The sequence below is a fragment of the Chaetura pelagica genome, unplaced genomic scaffold (assembly GCF_000747805.2).
Source record: "Chaetura pelagica isolate M959 unplaced genomic scaffold, ChaPel_1.0 scaffold69, whole genome shotgun sequence".
NCBI lineage: Eukaryota > Metazoa > Chordata > Aves > Apodiformes > Apodidae > Chaetura > Chaetura pelagica.
In genome coordinates, this window is record NW_009970724.1 from 12,962,497 (window position 1) to 12,984,834 (window position 22,338).

Genomic DNA, 22,338 nt, shown 5'->3' on the forward strand with positions numbered 1-22,338 from the left:
ACTCTTTCCAGTGAAAACTTTTGTTCAATATTTGACGATTTTCCTGCAGCATCTACTTCAAAAGAGTCTATGCAGGCATATGTGGAAGCTCTTAATGGAATCAGTCTGTTGATTTCCACTATCTGAGCTCCCAGAAGCTCCAAGAGCAAACATGGAAACTAAAAGAGAAAACTAGTTTTCAGAATTTATTTCAATGCAATAATATGAGCTACTGTTACTAATGAAGGAGAAGAGTTATTTTTAATGACACAATTTGAGATGTCACAGTACTCTTCCTTTTGTGGAGGCCAACCCAAAAATCAGAAGCAGAATCTATTAATCTGTGCTTTCCACATGCATTAAATTCCTATTCATTGCCTTGTTTTTCTCACATCCTTATTGCAGAGCATCCTGCATTCTACATAGCACATGACCATACAAAGTTGCCACGTGTCTTTAACCTGCCCAATCTACAGGCTTGTTAGTACCGTAGGAAACATTTTCTTCTAATTCTTCATTCTCCATTTTTAGCATTTGAGAAACTTCCCAGTAAATATTAGAGTTCTGCTGTTTACTGATTAAATTAAGTACAGGAGAAAGTATTTGAAGTGTGACCAATGGGAGCTCAAGCTCATCTCCTTTACCTCACCACTACAGCTAGGAAAACCCTACAAATTAGAAAACAGAATCTCAGTTACTGTAAAATGAAATAGACAAAAAATTCCCCATTTAGCTGAGTAAAATTTTTAAGAAGTTCCCACTATTACATACGTACAGTATGGTCATAGACGTGTAGCAAACAAGAAAGGGTTCTCAGCCAGACACTTGTGAGGAGTGTCAATAATTAGATGTAAGGAGTACATTTGAATACTGTCTGAGAACTTTGATTTTTCTGCTTGAAGTTCTCAATAAGTAAGAATTGCATTAATTAACACCTGAGGCAATATTCATGCATTTCTCATACACAAAAATAATCTGCATGCAGAAGCCATCCAGACTCTCCCAAAGTGACTCAATCTGAGTCGAACTGGTCTGGTAAAGGACTTGTCAGCCCATGAACTCATCCCCAGAGAAAGCACACAGTAGGCTCTGGGGAAAAGGGGTTTTAATTGGCTTAGGTCAAGTTCCTGCATAAGGCCAATGCCTGCTGAAGGACAAATAGAGTGCTGAACACTTTCCACTTTAGTGCTTGAAATCTTTTCCAAAGGTCCCTAGTAAGTTTTAAAACACAGTAAATCAACCTTGCTTTTTTTACTAGAGAGGGAAAATATCTGACATTCTTAGGGAATAAGCTATTTGAAATTAACAGGAGACAAGCAGTCTAAAGGCACATATTGACGTGTTTGTATGTACACAGATACAAAAGAAAGGCTGCTTCAGTCTCTCAGCTTTGATATCTGCTGGCAAATGTTCATTTTCTATCTCAAAGTTTGCAGTTTTAAAGGAAATTGCCAACAGAACCATATAGAAAATAAGCATCTTAATCAAAATGCCACAGATTTTTACATCTCTTCTTTATGTTTCCATTACAGGTTTTAAGTTTTTCTACTAGGAAAAAAAAAACAAACAAGCCATAAAACTTTATATTTAGGTACTGATACACAACTGCAAACTGAGGTTCAACATGAACTATAAGCTCAATCTTGAGCACTGAACTGCCTTGCTTTCTCAGTTTAAGACAGTTTAATGAAATATTTACTACTGATCTAAATTCTTGAAGCCTCTTTGAAGCTGAATTCTGCTTATGTCTTGATTCTATAACCAGATGGTGACGCATCAAAACATGCAACTTTAAAAATGTAAAAACCAAAACCAAAACAAAAACCCCAAACATCCTCTGCCAGATCAATAGCTTTAAAAGTACAAGTGAAAAAAAATTAAATCCCTTTATAAACTCCTATTTTGTACTCAATTGAACACCATATACATACAATATGCACAAGTCCCTGCTGTTAGGTACCAAATAAAAGCAGAGAACTTCAATCCTGTATAAGCAACTTATGAGAGGGGGGCAGCTGCCCCAGGTAGTGCTCTGTAATGGGGGATAAACTGCTTCCAGAACACAGGTTAATAATCCTTATTCCCATGCTGTAAATCTTCCTGAACATCCTAAGCAGGCTCTGAAATTTGAGTCTAGAGAAAACAGTGATAATGGTGAGGAAGCAGCTCACACTTGCTCCAGCCATAGTCTCCTGCTGAGGCTCTGGGACAGCACTCCTTAAGATAGTTTGGAGCATGGAGAAGTGCTTTCTTTTCATGTGACACCCTCTCCCTGAGGAAGCACTTGAATGGGCTTCATACAAGCAGTTGAAAGCCATCAGGACACTAAGAATTTCAAAACTGAAGCTCAATTACTTTGAAAGGACAGTGTGCTGAGAGTTAACTTCCTCCCTTCTGGAAAACAGATTCCAGACAGTCCCTGGGGTTAAGCTCTCACCTGCACGAGCCCATGAGCACCACTGAAAGGGTTTTCTGGAGTTGTAGTCATTTTTACAGTAAGGCCTATACTCAAAAGGTGCATTATAAATGCCTGGAGTGCTTATATTTCATGTACTACTAAGATATACTTGAAAGTTAAATAAAAAGCCTGTAATTACAAGTTTCAAATAGTTCCACAGAGGAACAGCTTCTTGGGCTAGAGATGCCTAGAGCATTGACTTCCACCACCCAGCTTGCATGGCAAACTCCATCCCTAGTATCTTTACATGGAGCTAACCACATGAAAGTCAACTTCTAGCACCTGGGAAGCTTCCACAACTCTTGTAATCTAGGATCTTCAATGCTATTGGGCTTATTTCTTATATCACATTGGGAAATTCAAAGATATGAACATACATGGGTTCCTAAAAAATAATGTATATAGTTTTGGAGCTTTTAAAAAAAATAACACTTAACAATGAAATATCAAATTATTTGCTGAAATTTTCTCATGAGAAGTTACTGTCATCAGCCATGAACATCAGATTTCAGCCTGAAATGCTTGTTTGAACCTTTACATTTGCCTACACTCTTCATTTAAGCTCCAGCCTGTGTAGCTCAGCTATCCCAGGTGCTCAGACTCCAGCAGAAAATGGCAATAAAGATTCTGGTGATGAAATATCCTGTCTTGCTGACTGCTAAAGAACAATTAAAAATCTTGTGTCTTTCTCATCATTTCAGTCTTAAGTGACCTACAGCAATAAAGGACTGTCGGTGATACACGTTGCAACAGATTCGATTCATTCAATCACACATTCAAGCGTCTGAAGCCATCGGAAATCCCTTGGGAAGATTTCTGCACTGTCAGGAAAATTTCTCTGACCTTCAGCCTCAGATTTCATTTGCTCACTTGGATCCCACCTTCCCCCTCCGCCTCCTGCCCACCTCCCACCCCGGCAGCACAGCCCTTCCCGTGCTCAGCACAACCCGCGCCGCAGCGGCTGCTGCAGAGCCAGGCGTCTCACGACTCCGAGATTTCCTCCAAAGGATTGACAGTGGCCATCCTCCTAACCTAACCTCCCCTCGCCCTCCTAACCTCCCCTCGCCCTCCTAACCTCCCCTCCAGCCCCCCCGCCGGGGGCACCAGACGCCAGGACGGCGGGGGCGGCAGCGCCCCCTGCCGGGCATCGCGGTGCGAACACGGACCCCCCAGAACTGCAGCAGCAAAGGGGGGGGCGCCCGGAGGCTCCGGGGGGGACGGGGAAAGCCCCGCCTGAAACCGGACTCACTGCTCTAACTCACAAGGCCTCTCCATCCACACGCGCTCCCCAAAGGGAGGCAGTACCCGTAGTGAAAGACAGAAGGGCGAGTAACCAGACGAATTCAGATGTTCAGGCTCTAGCTTTGTGCATGGCTTTTCCCTACTAAGCAGTATTTACTGCTGCAGCTCAGCAAGTTCGCACTGGGTTCCAAGACAGAGATGTACACACTCTTCACTTGCAGCATTAGAGATTGCTACAGAAGAGTGAGAAACACAGCTCTCTACTAAGCTAGGAGAAGTGGCTAAAGAAATTAATCAAGCAGGAAGCCAAATTTATTTCCAGACATTAAAGACTATCTTTAATACTAATATTCATTTATCCCAGCAGGCAACTTTGGCAATCAAGATTTTTTTAGAGTATGATTGCTTTCCTGCTCCACCAGGTGACTTTCCCTGTTACAGTACTACCTTAAGCACTGACCTAACAGAAAACCTCTGCAGATAAAGTCTGTGTTACTTTAACAAGTGCTATTATAGGCCAAAGTCTCAATTTTTAACCAGAATATTATTTGTATCATAGCACAACTCAGGCTACACACTGAACCATCCCAGCATGTCAGTCCCAGAAAGCCTACCACCCCCCAGACAAGAAAGCACAAGGGGCAGAGATGAGAAGATCAGCAGCCAAACAGATTAAAATCTCCCTCTGCCAGGCTCTCCTATCTACAGGATTTCACTGTTTCCTATCAAAATGTCAAACTGTGGAAATGACAAGTGCCATTACCTTACAGCCAGCAAATGCCTCACAGGAAGGTACGAGTCTGCAGGAGCAAGCAAAAATATTGAATAAATCTTCTCCTTTATCCCTTTGTTCTCTCTAATAGAGAAAGTACAGGAGAGTGGAGAAGCAAACTAAAACCAGATACTCCTTAAGGGACTGGTGAGCCATATTTGATGTCTAAGCCAAACTAACTTCAAGGGGATGGCAGTGTCGTGACTGATTCAGAAGTGCTCCAACTCCAGCTCCAATTCCCTGTAAAGAAATGCAACACCACACTTGTATCTTTTTCTCTGCTGCACAGAAATCTATGTCCTGCCAAACTGTCTGCCTGGCAAAAGCAAAATTAAACATTTATGCATTAGATGGATCAGATACGTGCACTGCTACTCATTCATTAGTACAAATGCTTTAATGAGGATGGGTTACAATCAGGGGCCCATTATTGCTGCCATTGCAGAGGCAGAAGGCTTTGGATGAACAAGTCCAGAAGTTTCAGGAAAGCCAGGAGTTTTCTACCCACAATGCACAACCTTTCCTAACCCATAAAGAGTAACATCTTTTTATAGCAGAAGTAGCTAACTGTGGAGATGAATGAGTCAGAGCTTTATACCCTTCCTCATCACTGTCAAAATTTGCAATTACATCTCATTATTTCTTCCCTAGAGAAACCTTCGTAAAATCTGTCCAGCTAGTGAGAAATAAGAAGCTACAAACATGAGAAAGAAACTCTAAAATGTAATTCTTCCCCATTTCCTGCAAGTAATCTTTGAGCTGACAATAGAAAACTTTACAGCTGAGATTCTTCCAATATGTAAATTGCTACCTTTAGTATTTATAGTTCAGAAGTGACACATTTTATATACATCCATTTTCAGAAGGATGGCTTCAGACATACCTCCAGGAATGAGACACCAAATGTGTCATCAAAATTACTAAGAAAACCTGTCTGCAGACCAAGTCCCATCGCTGGGATATCCTGGCCTCTGAACTTCTCCTTTAGTCAATTACTAATAGGCCCACGCTATGTGAAAGGTTTGCTTAGCATTTTTAACACAGCAAGACTGGAAGAAGAGTGATGGAAACAGATACTGCAGTAACTAGGTGAAACTATTTGGCCTGTGATTATCCCAGGAAGTACCAACACAATGAATGGAATGGCAGGAGAGGCAGAGACTGTTGTATCTACACTGCAAGACAATTCAAGTTAAGGAATTATTTTAAGCCTGCATCACATATGATACTGAAGCATGAGCAGGCTGCAGGAACATGCCATCACAAACACCCTTTGTTAGCAGCAACAGCAATCCAATATTTTTCTTAGCAAAGTGTTTTTAAGCCCTGTTCAGGCATATCTCTATTTCCCAAAATAACTGAAGATGCTGATAAGAACCAAGAAATAGCCCAAGGACTGAACATGGAAGTCAAGGTGTTAAGCACAAATGAATGCAAAATTTGAAGTGTGCAGACTGGGCAGCTGCCACACATGATGCATGCAAAACACTTCTTCCATAGAGTATTGTGAACATACATGAGCAATCCACTCAACTTCCACATCTCCCAAGGGACCTGACAGGGCTCACTCTGATCTGGAATTTGGCCTTGTGGACACAATTACTAACTTGTCCAGTATCTTCCAATATACTGATGAAGAGATTTTTGGTTCCACAGCAGAAGGGGCATAAACCTAATCCCTACAACAAAACAGATTTGGAGTATTAGATTGTGCTGGGAGTGGTGGATAAGGAGCCTGGAGGTGTGTCAAACACAGCTGGGGGGTCGGGTGGACAGAAGGGTGTTTATTAAGAAGTCCAAAGGTGGAAAGGAATGGAGCAGTGCTAGAGCTAGCTGGACTAGGTCCAAACTGGCTTAGCTTTGAAGCACGTAGCAACTGTGTCCGCAAGACACATCAGTAGCTGCACCACAGCACAGCTGGGAAATCTGTAACATTTAGTGAGCAACCATGAGAAACATTCTATCCATGTGCAGTCAGATTGTTCTAACATTGTGAAGCAAACATGGTGCTGTCAGTGCAGATCTTGATACCAGCATAATAAGGAAATACTGAAACACAGAACAGCGTTTTCACTCCTTCAAAAGAATCAGGTAAGCTTCATACCAACCATTCTTTAGCAATATGCCATTAAGTTAAGGAACCTTTACCTTCCACGCTAGCATATCTTACTGAGAAACCACAGAATGTTGACATACAAAATTTCTGTTTCAAATGGTTTTCATTCAAAGTAAAAATTGATACATAGAATAGGTTCTTCAAATACCTTATGCAAAGCAGAGACAATTCTTGTTTTTGTAATTCACACCTGAGCACATTGCTCCAAACATGGTGTTACCTCACATTGCCACAATCCCCACTAAAAATACAGCTCAGATGAGTTTATCCTGAACTGTTATAAACTGCTTTACCTTTGCTGTAAAGATAACTCCAAGGAATTAACTCAAATGTTCAGTCTAGAAAAGCCATTCCCTCTTACAAAAAAGTATCACAACACGACAGTAGATGGCACTGCTCGAATTTAGTCTTGAGTCTTCACATTTCCTCTACACAGCCAAGACCAGGAGGCTGTGCTTGCAAAAACAGACTTACAAAATAAGAGCTTAGGTGCACAACAGTCATTTAAATAGTTGCCAGAACACAATTTTACCTTGAATTGCATAAATATTGAAGTAATATTTCTAGACATTTTCAGACACCAGGAAGGCTTAGAAGCTAAGATAAAATTCACATTACAAGACTGCCAATATTCCAACATAACTTTGTGTTGAATATTCACTTCTCACCAATTATGGTCTCTAGAAGAAAGCCCTAAAAGCCATCCCAAAGACCACTCAGACATCAGAAGGGGAACCATTTAAAAGCCACACTTCCTTACCTGTCACATGGCCTCCAGGTTAAGACATTCTTCACATTTTAGTAGCTTACATGTGGCAACATCACATACTGCAACACACCCCTTGCCATACATTCTCTATCTTTTAAATATTAGGAGAATGAAAAGATGCCAATACATGCTGCTGCATGCCAACAAACGCAGCTAGCTCAGAAGGTTGAAACAAGACAGTAAAGAACCCGTCACAACCCAAGCTTCGGAAAGCTAATTTGGGCACCAGGCAGGCCCACACCCAGCTTCACCTGGGCAGTGCAGCAGCACCCGGTGTTCTTCAGCAGAAAGGAAAGCTGCCAAGTGGGTTTCAGCAAACAGTGCCCATTCACCATAACATTTCCTTCCAAGTGTGCAAGAGGGCTTGGGCCGGGGCTGGTGCCATTGTGACAAATGCTACTGCTGGAGCAGGCATATCCTGCCGGGAAGCCCACTACAGTACAGAGGGGAGGACACACATTGAAAGCCTTATTTTAAATTTCAGGCAATTTCTGCAGTATTTTCTAGTGTTAATCCTACTAAATAGCAGACACACCCCTTATATATCTTGAAGAGTAAACAAAGGTTTTTCTCCCCCTTATGGGCCTCTTATGTATGGGTCTATGCATAGGAAGAATGGTTGCTCAAGAAACACCCCAGAAATCTAAGAATTGTTCAGGATCAATTTGGATGTGGACACAACACCTGAACCTCTTATTAACTTACCTATGACACTACCTGATTTAAATCTTCATGCCTCAGTTTCTTTAACAAGGCAGTAGCAAGCTTTATGTCAATATTTTTCATATGATCTACAGGTGATCTCTGCATACATTTTGAAAGACACTAAACACCTAATGAAAAATAAGATACAGAGGAAATGTGAAAGATTTTTCTGGAACTTGCTAAGTTTCAAGCTTCACTTTTTAATGCAAGTGACAAAAGTAGTCATCAACCTACACATGTCACCATTAATTTAAAAACTCATTATGTATTTTGGAAGCACACTGTTTCAACAGAATGAAAATACTTCCATATAATACACAAAAAACTTAACAAACAAGTTTGAAAAACAGTTTGACATACTTGCTTAGCATTCTGTTTCCCTTGGCCAACACACAACAAAGCTTATAATGATGGTAAAAATATTTTTATAAGGGAGAGAAGGACACTGTTCTAAACAGCCTGTCCATGTATTTTTACTGCCTCAGTGCTGTTTGAACACAAACTGCACATGGCTGCAAGCAGTTAGAAATTATGGCAGTACACACATTGCAGATCTGAGCTGTTTCAAAAGGCAAACATCATACGTGCTGCCTGTGTAATAAGATATACACATTTAAAAAAAACACCAACATTTAAATGGCCCCCATCTTTGATAAAAAGACTGCAGAAATCAGTTTCCCTGCAAGCTAATTTGAAAGCACTATTTTAAATATCTCTGCTACATTTTGTAATATCTTAGATTTTCTCTTTGGAGGGAATGGGGAGACCATCCAACTCTTGCATCTGACCGTGCACAACTTAGCACTTGCTCACTGTAAGGGAGATCTTTCACAGCCCACTTTCCAATTGCAGATAATTTCCAGTTAAAAATCATCCTTGCCTCAAGTAGAATTGAATATGAGATTGTACATTAAATTAGGAATCACACACTGAGCATCTACCTCTTGTTATTTAAAAGGAAATTTCTAAATTTTATGTTACAAGAACTGCATTTACACAAATCAATTTTTAAAAGCCTTCTTAATTTGTTTATAATTACTTTAAGCATTTCAAGGATTCATGCGAAAAACCTGTAATGGCTTGTCCAAGCTGGCTATTGCACATGCTTTCAGTCAGATAACCATGCTACACATGCATAGCAAATTAAGTCAATTACCTTAAAAAGATTTTATATTGATCCTTTGACTAACAAGTAAGATTAACATCAAAGCAAGATAAACATTAAGACCACTAGCAAATATACTTGTCCTTAAAAATTCTGTAATGCAGTATGTGCAGAAGAAAATCAGGGTGTAATACTGTTCAATGAACAAGGACAAATATTATTTATGTGATCTCCCACTAAGTGACAAGGCACCTAGAGTTTTAAACAGCATGACCATTGACTAATCTCAAACTATGTTTTCAAATATCCATGTAATAGCAAAGCATAGGCTAGTCCCAGACTTAATGTTAGATAAATTACCTTATTTTTTGCATTGAGTATTATGCATACAGTGCAATAAGGAAGTGTCATCTGTCCATCAAGGCCATGATAAAAACATCATCACACTCCAGCCAGATAAGGAATCAAACATTTATTAGAAATTGGTAGTTTAATAGAGCTAGAAAGGTAAACATGTTTAAGAGATAAAGATTACACAATTGAACAGAGTCATCATAGAGGCACAATGTGAAATTAAATTTGAAAGACCCCATCTTTTCAAAATTTGCAAACATCATTACCACAATTGTCAATACTCACAATGGCACTTGCACACTATAAACAAAATGGAGCAAAGGTGGAAGACAGGCAGTGCTCAAGTCATCCTCACATCACACACATGCACTCATTGGTCACAGTCAAAACAATTGGGAACTGATCTCTCAAATCATAGAAAGACACGAGAAAATTGGCAAAACCAAGAAACATTCACATCAGAAAGGCATTGTACATATAGATGATTTGGATAGAATGACTTTTTGTTTTAAAAAAAGTCCAAGGCTTCCCTAAACTGAAAGCCAAAAGACACAGCCCAAGCTGCCATTTTCTGAAATCTGATAGAACAAGATTTTATAACACAAATTTTACGGCATTGTTATATATCCGCTTATGGAAGTACAGAACACAAATTCACATCTGATTGCTGCTTGAAAAATACAGCCCAAATAATATTCTGTATGTGGAACAAGGGAGGTTCAGACAGTTAATCATGCTTGCTTGTTTTGTTGTTTAAAAAAAAATAAATTTAAAAGAGACCCTTAACGACCTAACAGGAACAAAGTTCTTCCTTCAGTAATCCATTTTCAGGAAGTGGTCTAAGAGCAGTTGCTTTCAGATGGTCAAGATAACTATAAATATAATCCCAAATTCACAAAGATTAAGACACCATATATTGCAGGAAGCAGGAAAAAAAAAAAAAGTGTATCAAAGGAGATTGGCAGTAATTGTTACTCTGTTTCAGTGTTCAGGCCTGAAGGCAACTGCAGTGCAGCAGCAGCACCTCCTCCACCCCATCCCCTCGCGAAAAAGGAAGTCACTTTGGAAGTGCCTGTATATGGAAATACCTACTTTCTACACTGAAGAAGTTCTGCTTTGGTTTTTGAGGAAGAGCTGTTTTTCAAGTCCTAACAAGTTCTGTGTGCTTGTTTTGCTTGCTTCAATTAATACCAGTTTGATTGGCATCTGAGATTAGCAGTCCCATTTGGTCCCTTGGACAAAATGTTTCAATATTTTACTCTCCAAGTTCCACACACACAGCCCCCATACACAGAAGGCTGTGAGGGAAAGAGGATTTATCTCCCATGACAATCTGTAAAACCTTTACATAATAATGCAGTCCTCTTTTGGCTGAAAGCTCACAGTGGACTGTAGCCCTCAGAATAAAGGAAAAGAGTAGGAAGACCAAAATGAGAAGCATCTCTCCCCAAGGCAGCTATGATGTGCTCTGCTATTGGCTCTACTATGATTGCTATCAGCTCAATACTGGATCCTCCACCTCATTTTTAAACAGTAACTTGCACTTATATGGAATGGATCAAGTAATCAAGCTTTTTTTGTTCCTGTGTATTTTGATCCTATAAAATGTGCAGCTGTAACTCTAAATTTGCCCTGGCCAATGGTGCTAGTGTCTACCAGTGCAATGAAAAGCACATCCAGTGAAGCAAGTTACAAAAAACACTAACTGTATTACAAAAATACTGTGTAAACCCTTTTGAGGTATTCCAATGCCATGGAAGAGCAGTTTCTCAGGCTCTTATTCTTTAAATAATAATAAAAAGGTTAGCCTGACAATAAAGGTGATGGTCTAAGAATTTAATGTGTTACTCCACCCTTGTCTGTATCTAAGATCCTACTTTCTACAAACTTAAGTCTTCAAAAATAACAGTAAGTGCTTACTTCTAGGTGTGCAAAATGTTGCCTGTGAATTGCTTCAGTATAGGCAGCATGATAAAACAAAAAGTCACTTCCATGTATTCAGTATCAAGGCAGTATAAACTTCTCCTACCTTTGGTTTGATCCAAGCCAAACACACATTTAAAGAAGACAAATACAAAAAAGCGCCAAGAGTAAAATCATACTGTTGATTTAAGGACAGTTTCTTGATTATTTTTTTTTTAAACTCCGTGACATTTTAAAGTGCAATATAGATATCTGTTTAGAAATGGTGAACTAAAATTTAAGAAAGTTTCTTCCCACTTGAGGGCAAAAGTAGAAGTTGCAGCATCTCTCCACAAAGATCTGTCTCAAATTGTGAGAGCAGATTGCTTGAGAAATATTCTTTGTTCTTGTGTTTCCAACAATAGAAGCATCTCACCTTTTTCCTTGAATTCATGCTATTCCCAAATTCTGCTTCATTTTTTCATATACAACATAGCTGATGCTGACAGCTGGAAGCACTTTCATAAAATTTGGGGCTATGCCCCTATAAAGTCCTCTGATTCCCTCTGTAGCAATAATTCTTTGAAAGAGACTGACCATATTTAGCTGCGGAGCTCCTTCCACTGAGGCTAGAACAAAAAGATACAGTGTTATACAACAGTTCTAGTAATATTAAAATTCTTAAGTATTAAAACACCTGTGTGGTGAACTTACTATCACCTCTAGGGCTATTGATTAAAACTCAAGTCCTCACAGAGAGTCTCTTTAATCCCAGACATTTGAGGTAGCCTTGTGTCTAAATCCCACTGAAAAGCATTAACCACTGGCATTCCTTCAGAAAGCCAGACTCCTGTCTTTAAGTCTGTGCACAAATGTCAGCTATGAAACTGTTTTTATTAAATGTCCTCCAGAGCAGACATTGCTGTCTATCTTCACAGGATGATGCAAGTCCTTTTCACTTTTCCTCTAAAATTTAGGGAACATTGTATATTTCAGTGTACCCAGACTATGACAGGAGAGCTCTATACCTGGTAGTCTTGTATGGAATGCAGCTCCCAGTGTACACAGAGCACTAGTATCTGTTACATTTCAATCAAGCATAATGAAGAACAATATTGAGGGTTAATAAGGAGAATGGACCAACACTAAGAAGAATTTTCCAGATCATTCCAAGTTGTTGTTTTTTCATTCCCCTGTCTCTGCTACAGCTATCAAAAATGATACAATTTTGATGTGATCACACAAACGTTTTCAGTACAACAGGACTCACCTTGAGCCTGCATGCGTGTTCTGATAAGAGCAAGAGGGTAACTGGCTAACTGCCCACATGTGCTGGAAACAGTACCACATCCCAACAACACAAAAACACCTGGGTTTGCAGAGCTTGATGCATAGTGTTCTAGCCAGGTACTCTTTAAGAGCTGCCAAGATATAGAATGAAATAGTAAGAGAAGATACCTGCATTCAGCCAAGTAGACAAACATATCTTCCTTCATAACAAAGCTTAGGTGCTCAGTCCTGAAGAGCACACTTCTCACTGCACCAGTCCTACTCACTCTTAAAGTGCACAGGTAACACCTCTGCACACAGGTAAAGACTTGAACCAGACTGCAATAGTTAATGCCTAGAAGATAAGTCCTTAAAAAATTCAGCATCAGATACAGTGCCCTTTTCCTAAAGCTGTTAATACTGTTCTGGGGAGAAAGAGAGGTACACAACTTGGCACTCCACAGCATGCAATAAAAGCTCACACAGCTGTGCATGTCACCTCATGCAGACGAAAGGATACAAACTGTAGAAAAGAACTTCCATACTCCTTTGAAAACACTTGCTCAAGCAGTTCTGCTGATTACTCCTGCAGTGTCACAAAAAGATTTGTCTGGACTAGAGAAAAATTTAGTTTGTGCATCTGAGTTACTTGACACACTTCAAAGCAACACTTAGGATCTAAGGTAAATAAAATATTATAACCATTGCTGATGAATGAAAGAGGTGCCAGTTCCTCTTGAAATGAAAGAGGTGTTTGAAACTCTTTACAACTCTATGTCAGTCGCAAAATTCTGGTGACATGCATGAATGCAGAAGGAATTCAGGTTACTATAGTTCAACTATAAATCAGAGAAAAAGCAAAAATAATTCTTAAGTATCATACATGCAGGATAGATAACATGAGTATAATCAGGTTTTTGAGACCTGTATTTGCTATGGAATAAATATGTTCCAGTCCAACAGAGCTACTAAAAATTGCATGTTGTATTGCCATGGTCTATATAATCCTGCCTTTTGAGTGTATTTCTTTGGAACTGTTGGGACCCATGAGCACAGACACTCCTCCAGGAGGGGCAAGCAAAGAAAACTATTAAAGTCTAATAAGATTAGTGGAAATTCTCATTTATCTACTTTAAATAGAAGGCAACTGTAGTATTACAAGCACATTACAAATACAACTAATAATGCAGGTGTATTCTAAATAATATTTATCCTTTTTGTAAATTAACTAATGAAAGCAACATGCATTCAGTCATCTAAACTCACCTCATAAACAGCAAGGTCAATGCCAGCATAAGGAATTATACCCAGAATATTAGGAATATAGCCTTTGTAGAAGGCCTTTACACCTTCTCTTTTTAAGATCTTCTTTGCACAGTCAAACATTCCAGAATATTGCCCCGTTTTTCCCACAGCCAGTCTGGTCTTTAAAACCTAAAGGAGAGAAAACAGTAGTCTTAGTTACATACCTATTCAGTAACGTATTTTAAGAACAAAGGAAAACACAAAGTATCACTCTGCTTATTCAATCATCTGGAAGTGCTCTGCATTTTGGTACTTCAGATCTCCTGTGATAACTACTGTTAAGGCTTTGTTAGCTGTAGGCTTTTTCAGGTTTATTATTAGGGCAGAGTTGCACACATAATATCATAGACTAGCTTACAAAGTATTAGTCTTTTAAAATTACACTTTAGCTTTCTTTTCTTGATTAAAACAAGCAGATTTTTTTAACAATTTGAAGGCAACAGCACGGGCACTATTCAATAGAAGCAGTAGTTACAGAAGTCAGAGCATTAACATACTAGCAGATCACACTTCTGGGAACAACAAAGCATATTAAGAAAATAATCTTTCAAAAAGCACAAGACTGAGAGGTAGTTAAGGGACATAAATATTGTGTCCAACTACTGAAACCCAACATTGGATTAAAAATGCAAGTAAGTCTATACAGCATCTTCAGACAAAGAAATTAATAAGAGTATCCAAAAGAATCCACAGAGGAAGTTTCCTGAGCAAGAATCTGGCCTACTTTAAAGCCTCATTAGACTGCAGCTTCCTCAGGAGTTTGCTGGCACTTTGCTTTTCTCTTTTACTTAGAAACACCCTAAAAACCACATATAGGACAGTATTATAACTTTGTTAGGAAGATAAGAGCATTTTATTGGAGAGTAGTTCACCTGTCTCCATTGATCAATGCAGATGATCTACATCACTTCAGTTATTGCATAAAACATTTTCAGTTATAGAATAACTCGACCCATCTCTGTACTCAGGCTAGCTGTGATTCAGTGGCTCTAACAGCAAGGATGCATTTTAAAGGAGATCATTATCACTGTCACCAATGAAAACAAAAACAGCTAAGTTCTACTCCTACAGACACTTCTCCCTATGCAAAAGCTATTTAGGTTACATTTTCCATTACTTTCAAATCTTGTTAGTATTATATAGTATGTGAAATAGCTACCCTAGAGCAGTTAATAATTGCAACAGATGTAGTACCACATACAAGCATGACCTGCAGAGGAAAGAGCAGTTAATCCATTCAGCCTCAACTGTAGCTGTTTTGTTCACGCTCCACACTGATCTCCTAATTAGACCCAGCTCCCAGGCACAATGCAACAGAACTTCATCAGTTCTGCTACAGACCTTGCTTACATACACAGTGGGGGAAAACATGTATGCCAGATTTACAAAGTAGCTTAAATAGGTACTTAGTTTTAAATGTCTTCTTAGAACTTTTTTCTGTGAACTAGGTTTTATTTTAAAATTGCTTTACAAAATATTAGACAGCTAAATGCACCTAAAAACTACAAGTATCAATTAGTATAGTCTAAAATGCCAAGTAATGAAATTCTGAAAGGAAGTAAAATACAACAGAAGTAAAAATACATTAGTATATAGGAATACAGAGCAATTCCTAGAATACTTTCAAGAGCAAAATTACTTTTACTGTGGAAATGAACCAGACATTTGGCAGCATTTCCAGTGGAAGAAGATTCTCTGCTCCTTACCTCCATGGGATAAATGGAAGTTTGTGCTGTTGCTCCTGCCAAAGAACCAGATACAAATCTTTCAATGGTGCCTAAATTCCCATCATCCTTAGTGAGTATCTTCTTATACTGTATAGTTAAAACACAAAATAAACATCACATGCTTCTTAGTAGAGGCAAGAGTTATTAGGAGAGGCAGGAGTACAGCATAAAATCTCTTTTCAAGCTGTACTCACTTTTTCATGTCTACAGTCAGGTTTACTAACCCAACAAATTTAGAACTATAGTCACTGCAACTTTGGACAAAGATTACCATGAACGCAATTAATATTCCCACCTGAAAAAATCCTTCAGACACCTCAACTACCCTTCAGTACTCTCAGGTATTCTACAAACATCCAACACAAGTGTGCTCTGTGCACTATGGCCCCTAAATAACAAAGAGGAACCAAACTCTCTTGCAGATGCAGTGCTCCCATCAAAGAATGGAAGATCAACTTCCAGACACTTCCAGAGCTGTAACTACTTGGTCATTCAAGACAGAGACACCATCATGCAAGAATGTGCATCAGTTCCTGAAGGCAGAGCAAGGGTACAGAACAATGTGCTCAGTTACTCTATGGCACCAAAATCTGCCAGCCAGTATTAAAATATCTCAAAGTTTACTTTTGTGTTCCTTGTATTTCATAGTTAGACAGATTATGTGGAATATGTTCATTTAGTCTTACTTGAGGCACTAGCAAGTCCCACAGAAAAAAAAATAAAGATCATTTAACTACACCAGAGCAGAAGTTCATTTTCCAAAGGAGGATTAGGCCTTAACATGATGCTTAAAGCTGATTCAGAGGTAAATATAACTCTGAAATCCAGGATGAGGGCATCCTACATAGCACCATATTTGACTTAAAAAGAACTCTACATAAATTCAGCCAGCGTAGCGTGCTAAGTTTTTGGTTGTCACTTCAAATCAACAAACTAGGTATGAATGCAGTACTCCATATAAAGCTATGAAGACTGGAAGATAGTTTCAAATCTGTAACAGATTCAGTGCAGTTACACTGCTTATAAGGCAAAATCTGTCTATTACGAAGTATTCTATTAACAGAACAAATAGACTGTTTAAAATCTTAAAGTTACTCTGAATTTCTGTGACAAAATTTACAACAATAAGGACTCATACATAATACAGCCGTGTAAATAACGAACAGTGAGAGTGATAGTATTTCTTATACCATCATTTTAATTCCTTATTTACTGACCTACCTGTTCATATGCCCAGAACTTAATAGCTGTTTCAGGAGCTATTTTCACAACATTTACACCATTTCCCCTCCAGAGGGATCGGACACCACCTTCTTTCAACATTTGCTTAAAACCACTGGCTATATTCATTTTGTTTGATTTCGAACCATGAACCTAAAATAAATGAAAGCCACATTAAAGAACACTGCTCTGACTAGATTGTAAAACTCATCACTCAAGTATTAAATTGCTTAAATATAACAACTAGCAAAAACGTCCATTATTGAAAAAAACTCTTATTTTAGTGGCACAAGTAGTAGAATATCTTATCCACATTTTTGTCAATGTGATTATGGAAATCACACCTTTCATGACACAAAACATGAATATTGTCAAAACATAACTAGATATTCAGATTTTAGATATTTTATTTGGCCATCAGTTTTCCATGACAGCTCTGTAAAAACTGAAATAGTACATTGGAAAACTAAGAAGTTCTTGAACATTGCACCTACCTGCATCATCACTTTAAGGCGATCTAATGGTGCTGTACCTGTTCGAGACACAGCACCAGCCACTCCTCCTGCCAGCAGCTGTTTCCACCATTGTCCAGTCTTCTTCTCTTCCTCTGTGAACTCATCTGGAACAGTCAAACTGTCTCCTATATCCAGCACCTATTAGAATCCAAAGCAAAGATGTGCAAACAACTATTTCATTCCATCACCTTAATTTTATCCACAGTTTTAATTCCAAATTAATCGTTTACCTAAGAACATTTAAATAAAATGCTAGTTAAAAAAAAAAAGTCTAATTCCCATTCTATCATTAACTTGCTATGGATTGCTAATTTACTCAATGAGCAGCAACCCTAATGACTTCTACATAGATACTGAAAAGAAACACCACAGACCTACCATTTCAAAGACTGCACCATCATCATTAAAAATTATGGCAAAGTTCTGCCTTGAGTGTGGCCCAAACAAGGACATTTTGTCATGATCAGAGAGACGTTTACAGTCAGCACTGAAGCTCACACACTTATATGTTGCAGCTAACCTTTCACTGGACAGCCTCCTGGGATTAGTATGGTAATCTCCTAAGGATGCTAACAGGAGATTTCTCTCTCATGGTAATTTATTCACACATGTGTGACTTCTCATTCCCCTGCTTCTCCCCCCACACTCCAACAGCCATTTCAATTAGCATTTTTATAGCTAGTAGATCAGAATATTCTATTTCTGGTAACTGTCATGTATTAATTTACAAAATGACAAGTTTGACTAATGCTTTATAAATTTTCTTATAATCAGTCACACCAAAAGACACGTTAATGACTTTTTTCAGCGATTACAGTTTGAAACTTCATCAAGACATGCATGTTTGTATTGCCACTCAATTTGATCAAAGAACATAACTATAGGCTTTAGTGACAAAGCTGTACAAGATGTACAAATATGGAATCTCATGTATCACTTAAACAGTCTCTGTTCTTCGTGTAATTTATAACCATGATATATGAGGAAAAAACAACAAACACTGTAGATAATGCAAAGCCAATAGTATGCACAAATTAGAACTATAAAGGAGTAAGAATGTTTTAGTAATAATAATAAGTACTCACCAGAAAGCATGTTAACTGATAAACTTTTTATTTTTAGCTACTGCTGATCTTAGTTGTAGACACTACATCCCTATTTACACCCCAGACCCTTTTTGTTAAGTAGACCTAGTACTGCCATGGTCATTCGGAAGACAAGAATTGCAGGATGCAGATCACAGATACAGCCACTGGACAAGCAGGAGAAGCACCAGCTATTCTGGATATTGAACATAGAACAGATTGCTTGAAAAATCCTTTCATCTTTCTGAATTTCATGCTTTCCAAGTAAGGTATCATCAGTTGCTCAACTACATAAAATTATCAAAAGGTCAATCAGAACTCTCAAAATACAAATTCAGTGCTCTTAGAGACATAGACATATCTACCAGGGTTTAAACCTCATGTCTACCAAGCCTTAAACACAACTACAAGAAAAAATTAAATTCAAGGATGTTTATAACAGAAAGGCCTCAGCTACCAACTCATAGTAATTCTATGCCAATGCATCTATCTGTTCAGAAGAGTCTAACAGCAATTTTACAATAAAAACAGAATTGGAAGAGCTGTCAATGCCAACCAGGCATGTGAGGTCACATATCTGCCCTTATCTGAAACACCAGCTGTGTTGTCATATAGCTGGGTCTTGCTTGTTGTGATAACTGGGTCATCAGCTGACTGCAACACTGGAAGATCACAACAGACTTCAAAAATTTCTTCTTGGGGGCAACCAATGACAGTCTATAATTTAAAAATATATAAATTTTCTGTTTAATAATAGTAATATAAAGCATTTTATTGGAGTTAAGGTTAGGGTTTTTTTTTCCACAAGGTAAGCTGGGACCAGGACTATCTGATCTTATAGCAGTGCTTCAAGTGTTTTCTTCAGCAAACAGGGATCTAACTCCCTTTTGGCAAGCATTTCTGAATTGACACCATACAGCACGAAACACTCAGCTTTCAGATCTCTGCTTTTTATTAAGAAAATGCTGACTAATGTCTGAAAATATAAATAGTCTCACTATAGTCAAAGATATGTCTTTACCTAACTTCATGGATCATTCAAATAATCTCCAGGAAGGATTACTATTAGTTTACTTACCTTATTTTATATTTTTAAAAGTCAGTCACTGAGATGGCAAAAGCTTCAGTTAATAGTAACTTACACAATTATCTATACAGTGGATAGCCTACTGCTTTGTATTACATCATTCTTAAATTGTATAGCACAAGAGAGTATACACAGAAAATCACTAATGACACTGGTGATTTTATTATAATATTACGATTTAAATGCAAATACTGAACTAACTTCTATGTAAGAAACAGTTGAAATGTTTCTATAATTTGTTTCAACACATCAAAAGCACTGAGTATAAGAAAATACTGTCATATATAATATAATATTTAATATTGTGGTTATATTCCTGTGGAATATCTCCACATGAAGAAAAAAATTCCTTCCTAAGAATTAGTGATAATAATTGGTAAAGTTTAGATTAAGTTCTTCGTTCAGAAGAAGCACCATGCTACTTTGTTGGTAAATGGAAGAGCACACAGTGAAAAGGAAAGCCAAACAATCAAATACAGGCATGCTTGAAACACAATTGTCAAGCTGTTATACTGCCAAGTAACCCAGCAGAGATGAACCTAAGAGCTGTATAAAGTTAAAATAAAAGTTAAACTTACAGTGGAATGTTTCCAATATCGAATTATTTCCTCAATGTCCGCAGCTGGGTTAAACATAAAATGATCTCTCCACTCATTCCAGTCTACTGTCATTGTCCCATCAGCATCAATACTGAAAAGAAACTCAAATATATAAGGAAATATCAGGGGTGAGGGTCTGTTCTGTTTTGTTGTCTTTTTTTCTTTTTTATATACTGGCCATCACAGCAGTGACAACCGACTGCAAATTCAAGTCTAAATCTGCCATGGCTTTTCAATACCATGCTTTTGTTATACAAATGTATCTGGCACATTCCATCTAAAAACATAATATAATGCTTCATTCTATCAACAGCATTTGCAGGGAAATGAGGTAACATTGTCCTGACAGAATCAGATGCTCAAATAGTTAGCAGACTTACTATCACCCCAGAACAGATGGAGTACATGAGAATTCCTATAAAGGCACCACTGAAGGTACCAATACCTTTCAAAGTTATAATCCCATTTATCCTGTTCTCTGAATTATAAAAATATAATAACTAATAATACAAAGAAGCTGAAAATACTCTAAGAAATAGCAATTCCTGACCTTTGCAGGATCTTTTCTGCCTGTTTTTCTGAAATGCTTATACCCAGTATCTTGAGGGACTGGACAACTTCTGATGCTTCAATTTTTCCTTGAAACATTGAAAGAAATATGTTACATATTTAAAACATGGAGCTTCATACACTTATAACCTCAGAGCTCACCAAGGTCCATTGTAACACCTACGTAATAGCAAAGATAATTCAAAATAAATTTAAACACAATCTATTTTGATCATTTACTAGATGGACTGAGCAAAGGTAAGTACATTAAAATCATGTCACCAAATGAGATGCAAACATTCAGTGAGTTAAAAACTATTCTGTCTTTACAGATACTTAAAAACTTCCATTTAGTTTCTCCATCTGGGGAACAAAGAGCTCCAGATCAACGGACCCAGAATAAAAAGAAAAAATACTATAATAATTTATTATTTCAACGTATAAACTATAATTATGATCCTATTGAGGAAAGGAATTGGGGGTTCCATATTCACAACTTTGTCTTCAGTTCAGACAAGGAGTATAAATTAAAATAACTTTTAACGCACTGTCTCTTCAAACTATGTTTGAACAAATAAATAACTCCATACCATCATTGTTTTTGTCCAGACTCTTGAATGCCAGTTTCATCTTTTTCTCATGATCTTTAAGATACTGCATAAATTCTTCAAAATCTAGCTGTCCATCCTGGTTAGTATCTCCAGCTTTGAAAATTTTCTGTTGAGAGAAAATTCAACATTTGACTTATCCAAATTACAGCAGCTCACAACACAACAGCAGCACAGCACAGCCCTGACTTAAAAAAAAAAAAAAGCATCATATTGGCCACTTCAGGAAAATATCTAAGCATACTTCTCAGAGGTAGATTTTGAGAATTTTAACACATATTCAGTATTTCATGAAGAGATGAAACACTCAGCAACAAATACAGATTTAAGAAAGCATTCTTTATTATTTACACAACTTTCCCAGCCCAAGATTTAAAGGTTCCTTACCAGCACTGGCAAGTTACACCTACAGGTGTAAAATAATTTAAGGAGGAGAAGATGGAGAACAGAATAAAAGTCATGAAAGAGAACAGCTTTAAGTCTGTGAATTTCCTGGTTATACAGGAAATTTGTCAATGTCACGAAAATTAAACAAATAGTCTTATCTATCCTTTTTAACCCAGTGAATTTAAGAATTATAAAGAAAATACACAAATAGCAACTATTTAACTGCTCACAAAAAAACCCCAAACAAATACAACTGTCTTGGCTGACTAGCACTCCCACACCCCAGGTTTTGAAAAGGCAGGGCTTTTTCCTTCCATCTGAAGCCCTGACAAAAATTTAAGACACACAACAATAGATGTGTAACTAGGAGAAGCACAGTTAGCTTCCATTTTTGTATGGGTTTCTAGTAACTGTCCGGCAGATAAGAAACATCTACATGCAAAATGAACTACAGGGTGAATGCATGGTATACAACTGCCTGCACTGCAGGAAACAAGTCTGAAATACAACCTAGGCATACACTTCAACAACAAAAGGCCAGAACAATTTGCCATCTTTTGTAGGAAGGCATACTTTCTGTAAAA

General features: G+C 37.9%; 2 protein-coding genes across 2 annotated transcripts in view; both read right to left on the reverse strand.

Moving 5' to 3' along the window:
- The window catches only part of VAV3 (vav 3 guanine nucleotide exchange factor), a 194,038-nt gene extending 188,635 nt beyond the window's left edge, over window positions 1-5,403 (reverse strand). Inside the window, exon 1 of the mRNA XM_010006784.1 lies at window positions 5,335-5,403. Within this exon, the coding sequence (XP_010005086.1) occupies window positions 5,335-5,403 (69 nt within the window). The remainder of the gene's footprint in view (window positions 1-5,334) is intronic.
- Window positions 5,404-11,627: 6,224 nt separating this feature from the next.
- SLC25A24 (solute carrier family 25 (mitochondrial carrier; phosphate carrier), member 24) lies at window positions 11,628-21,485 on the reverse strand (the record flags this gene model as incomplete). Its single annotated transcript, XM_010006785.1, has 9 exons — window positions 11,628-12,031; window positions 12,673-12,823; window positions 13,938-14,105; window positions 15,683-15,790; window positions 16,925-17,077; window positions 17,419-17,577; window positions 20,190-20,301; window positions 20,761-20,848; window positions 21,350-21,485. Coding segments are annotated over 9 exons (1,254 nt in total), but the record flags the coding sequence as incomplete, so codon positions are not given.
- Window positions 21,486-22,338: the final 853 nt, after the last annotated feature.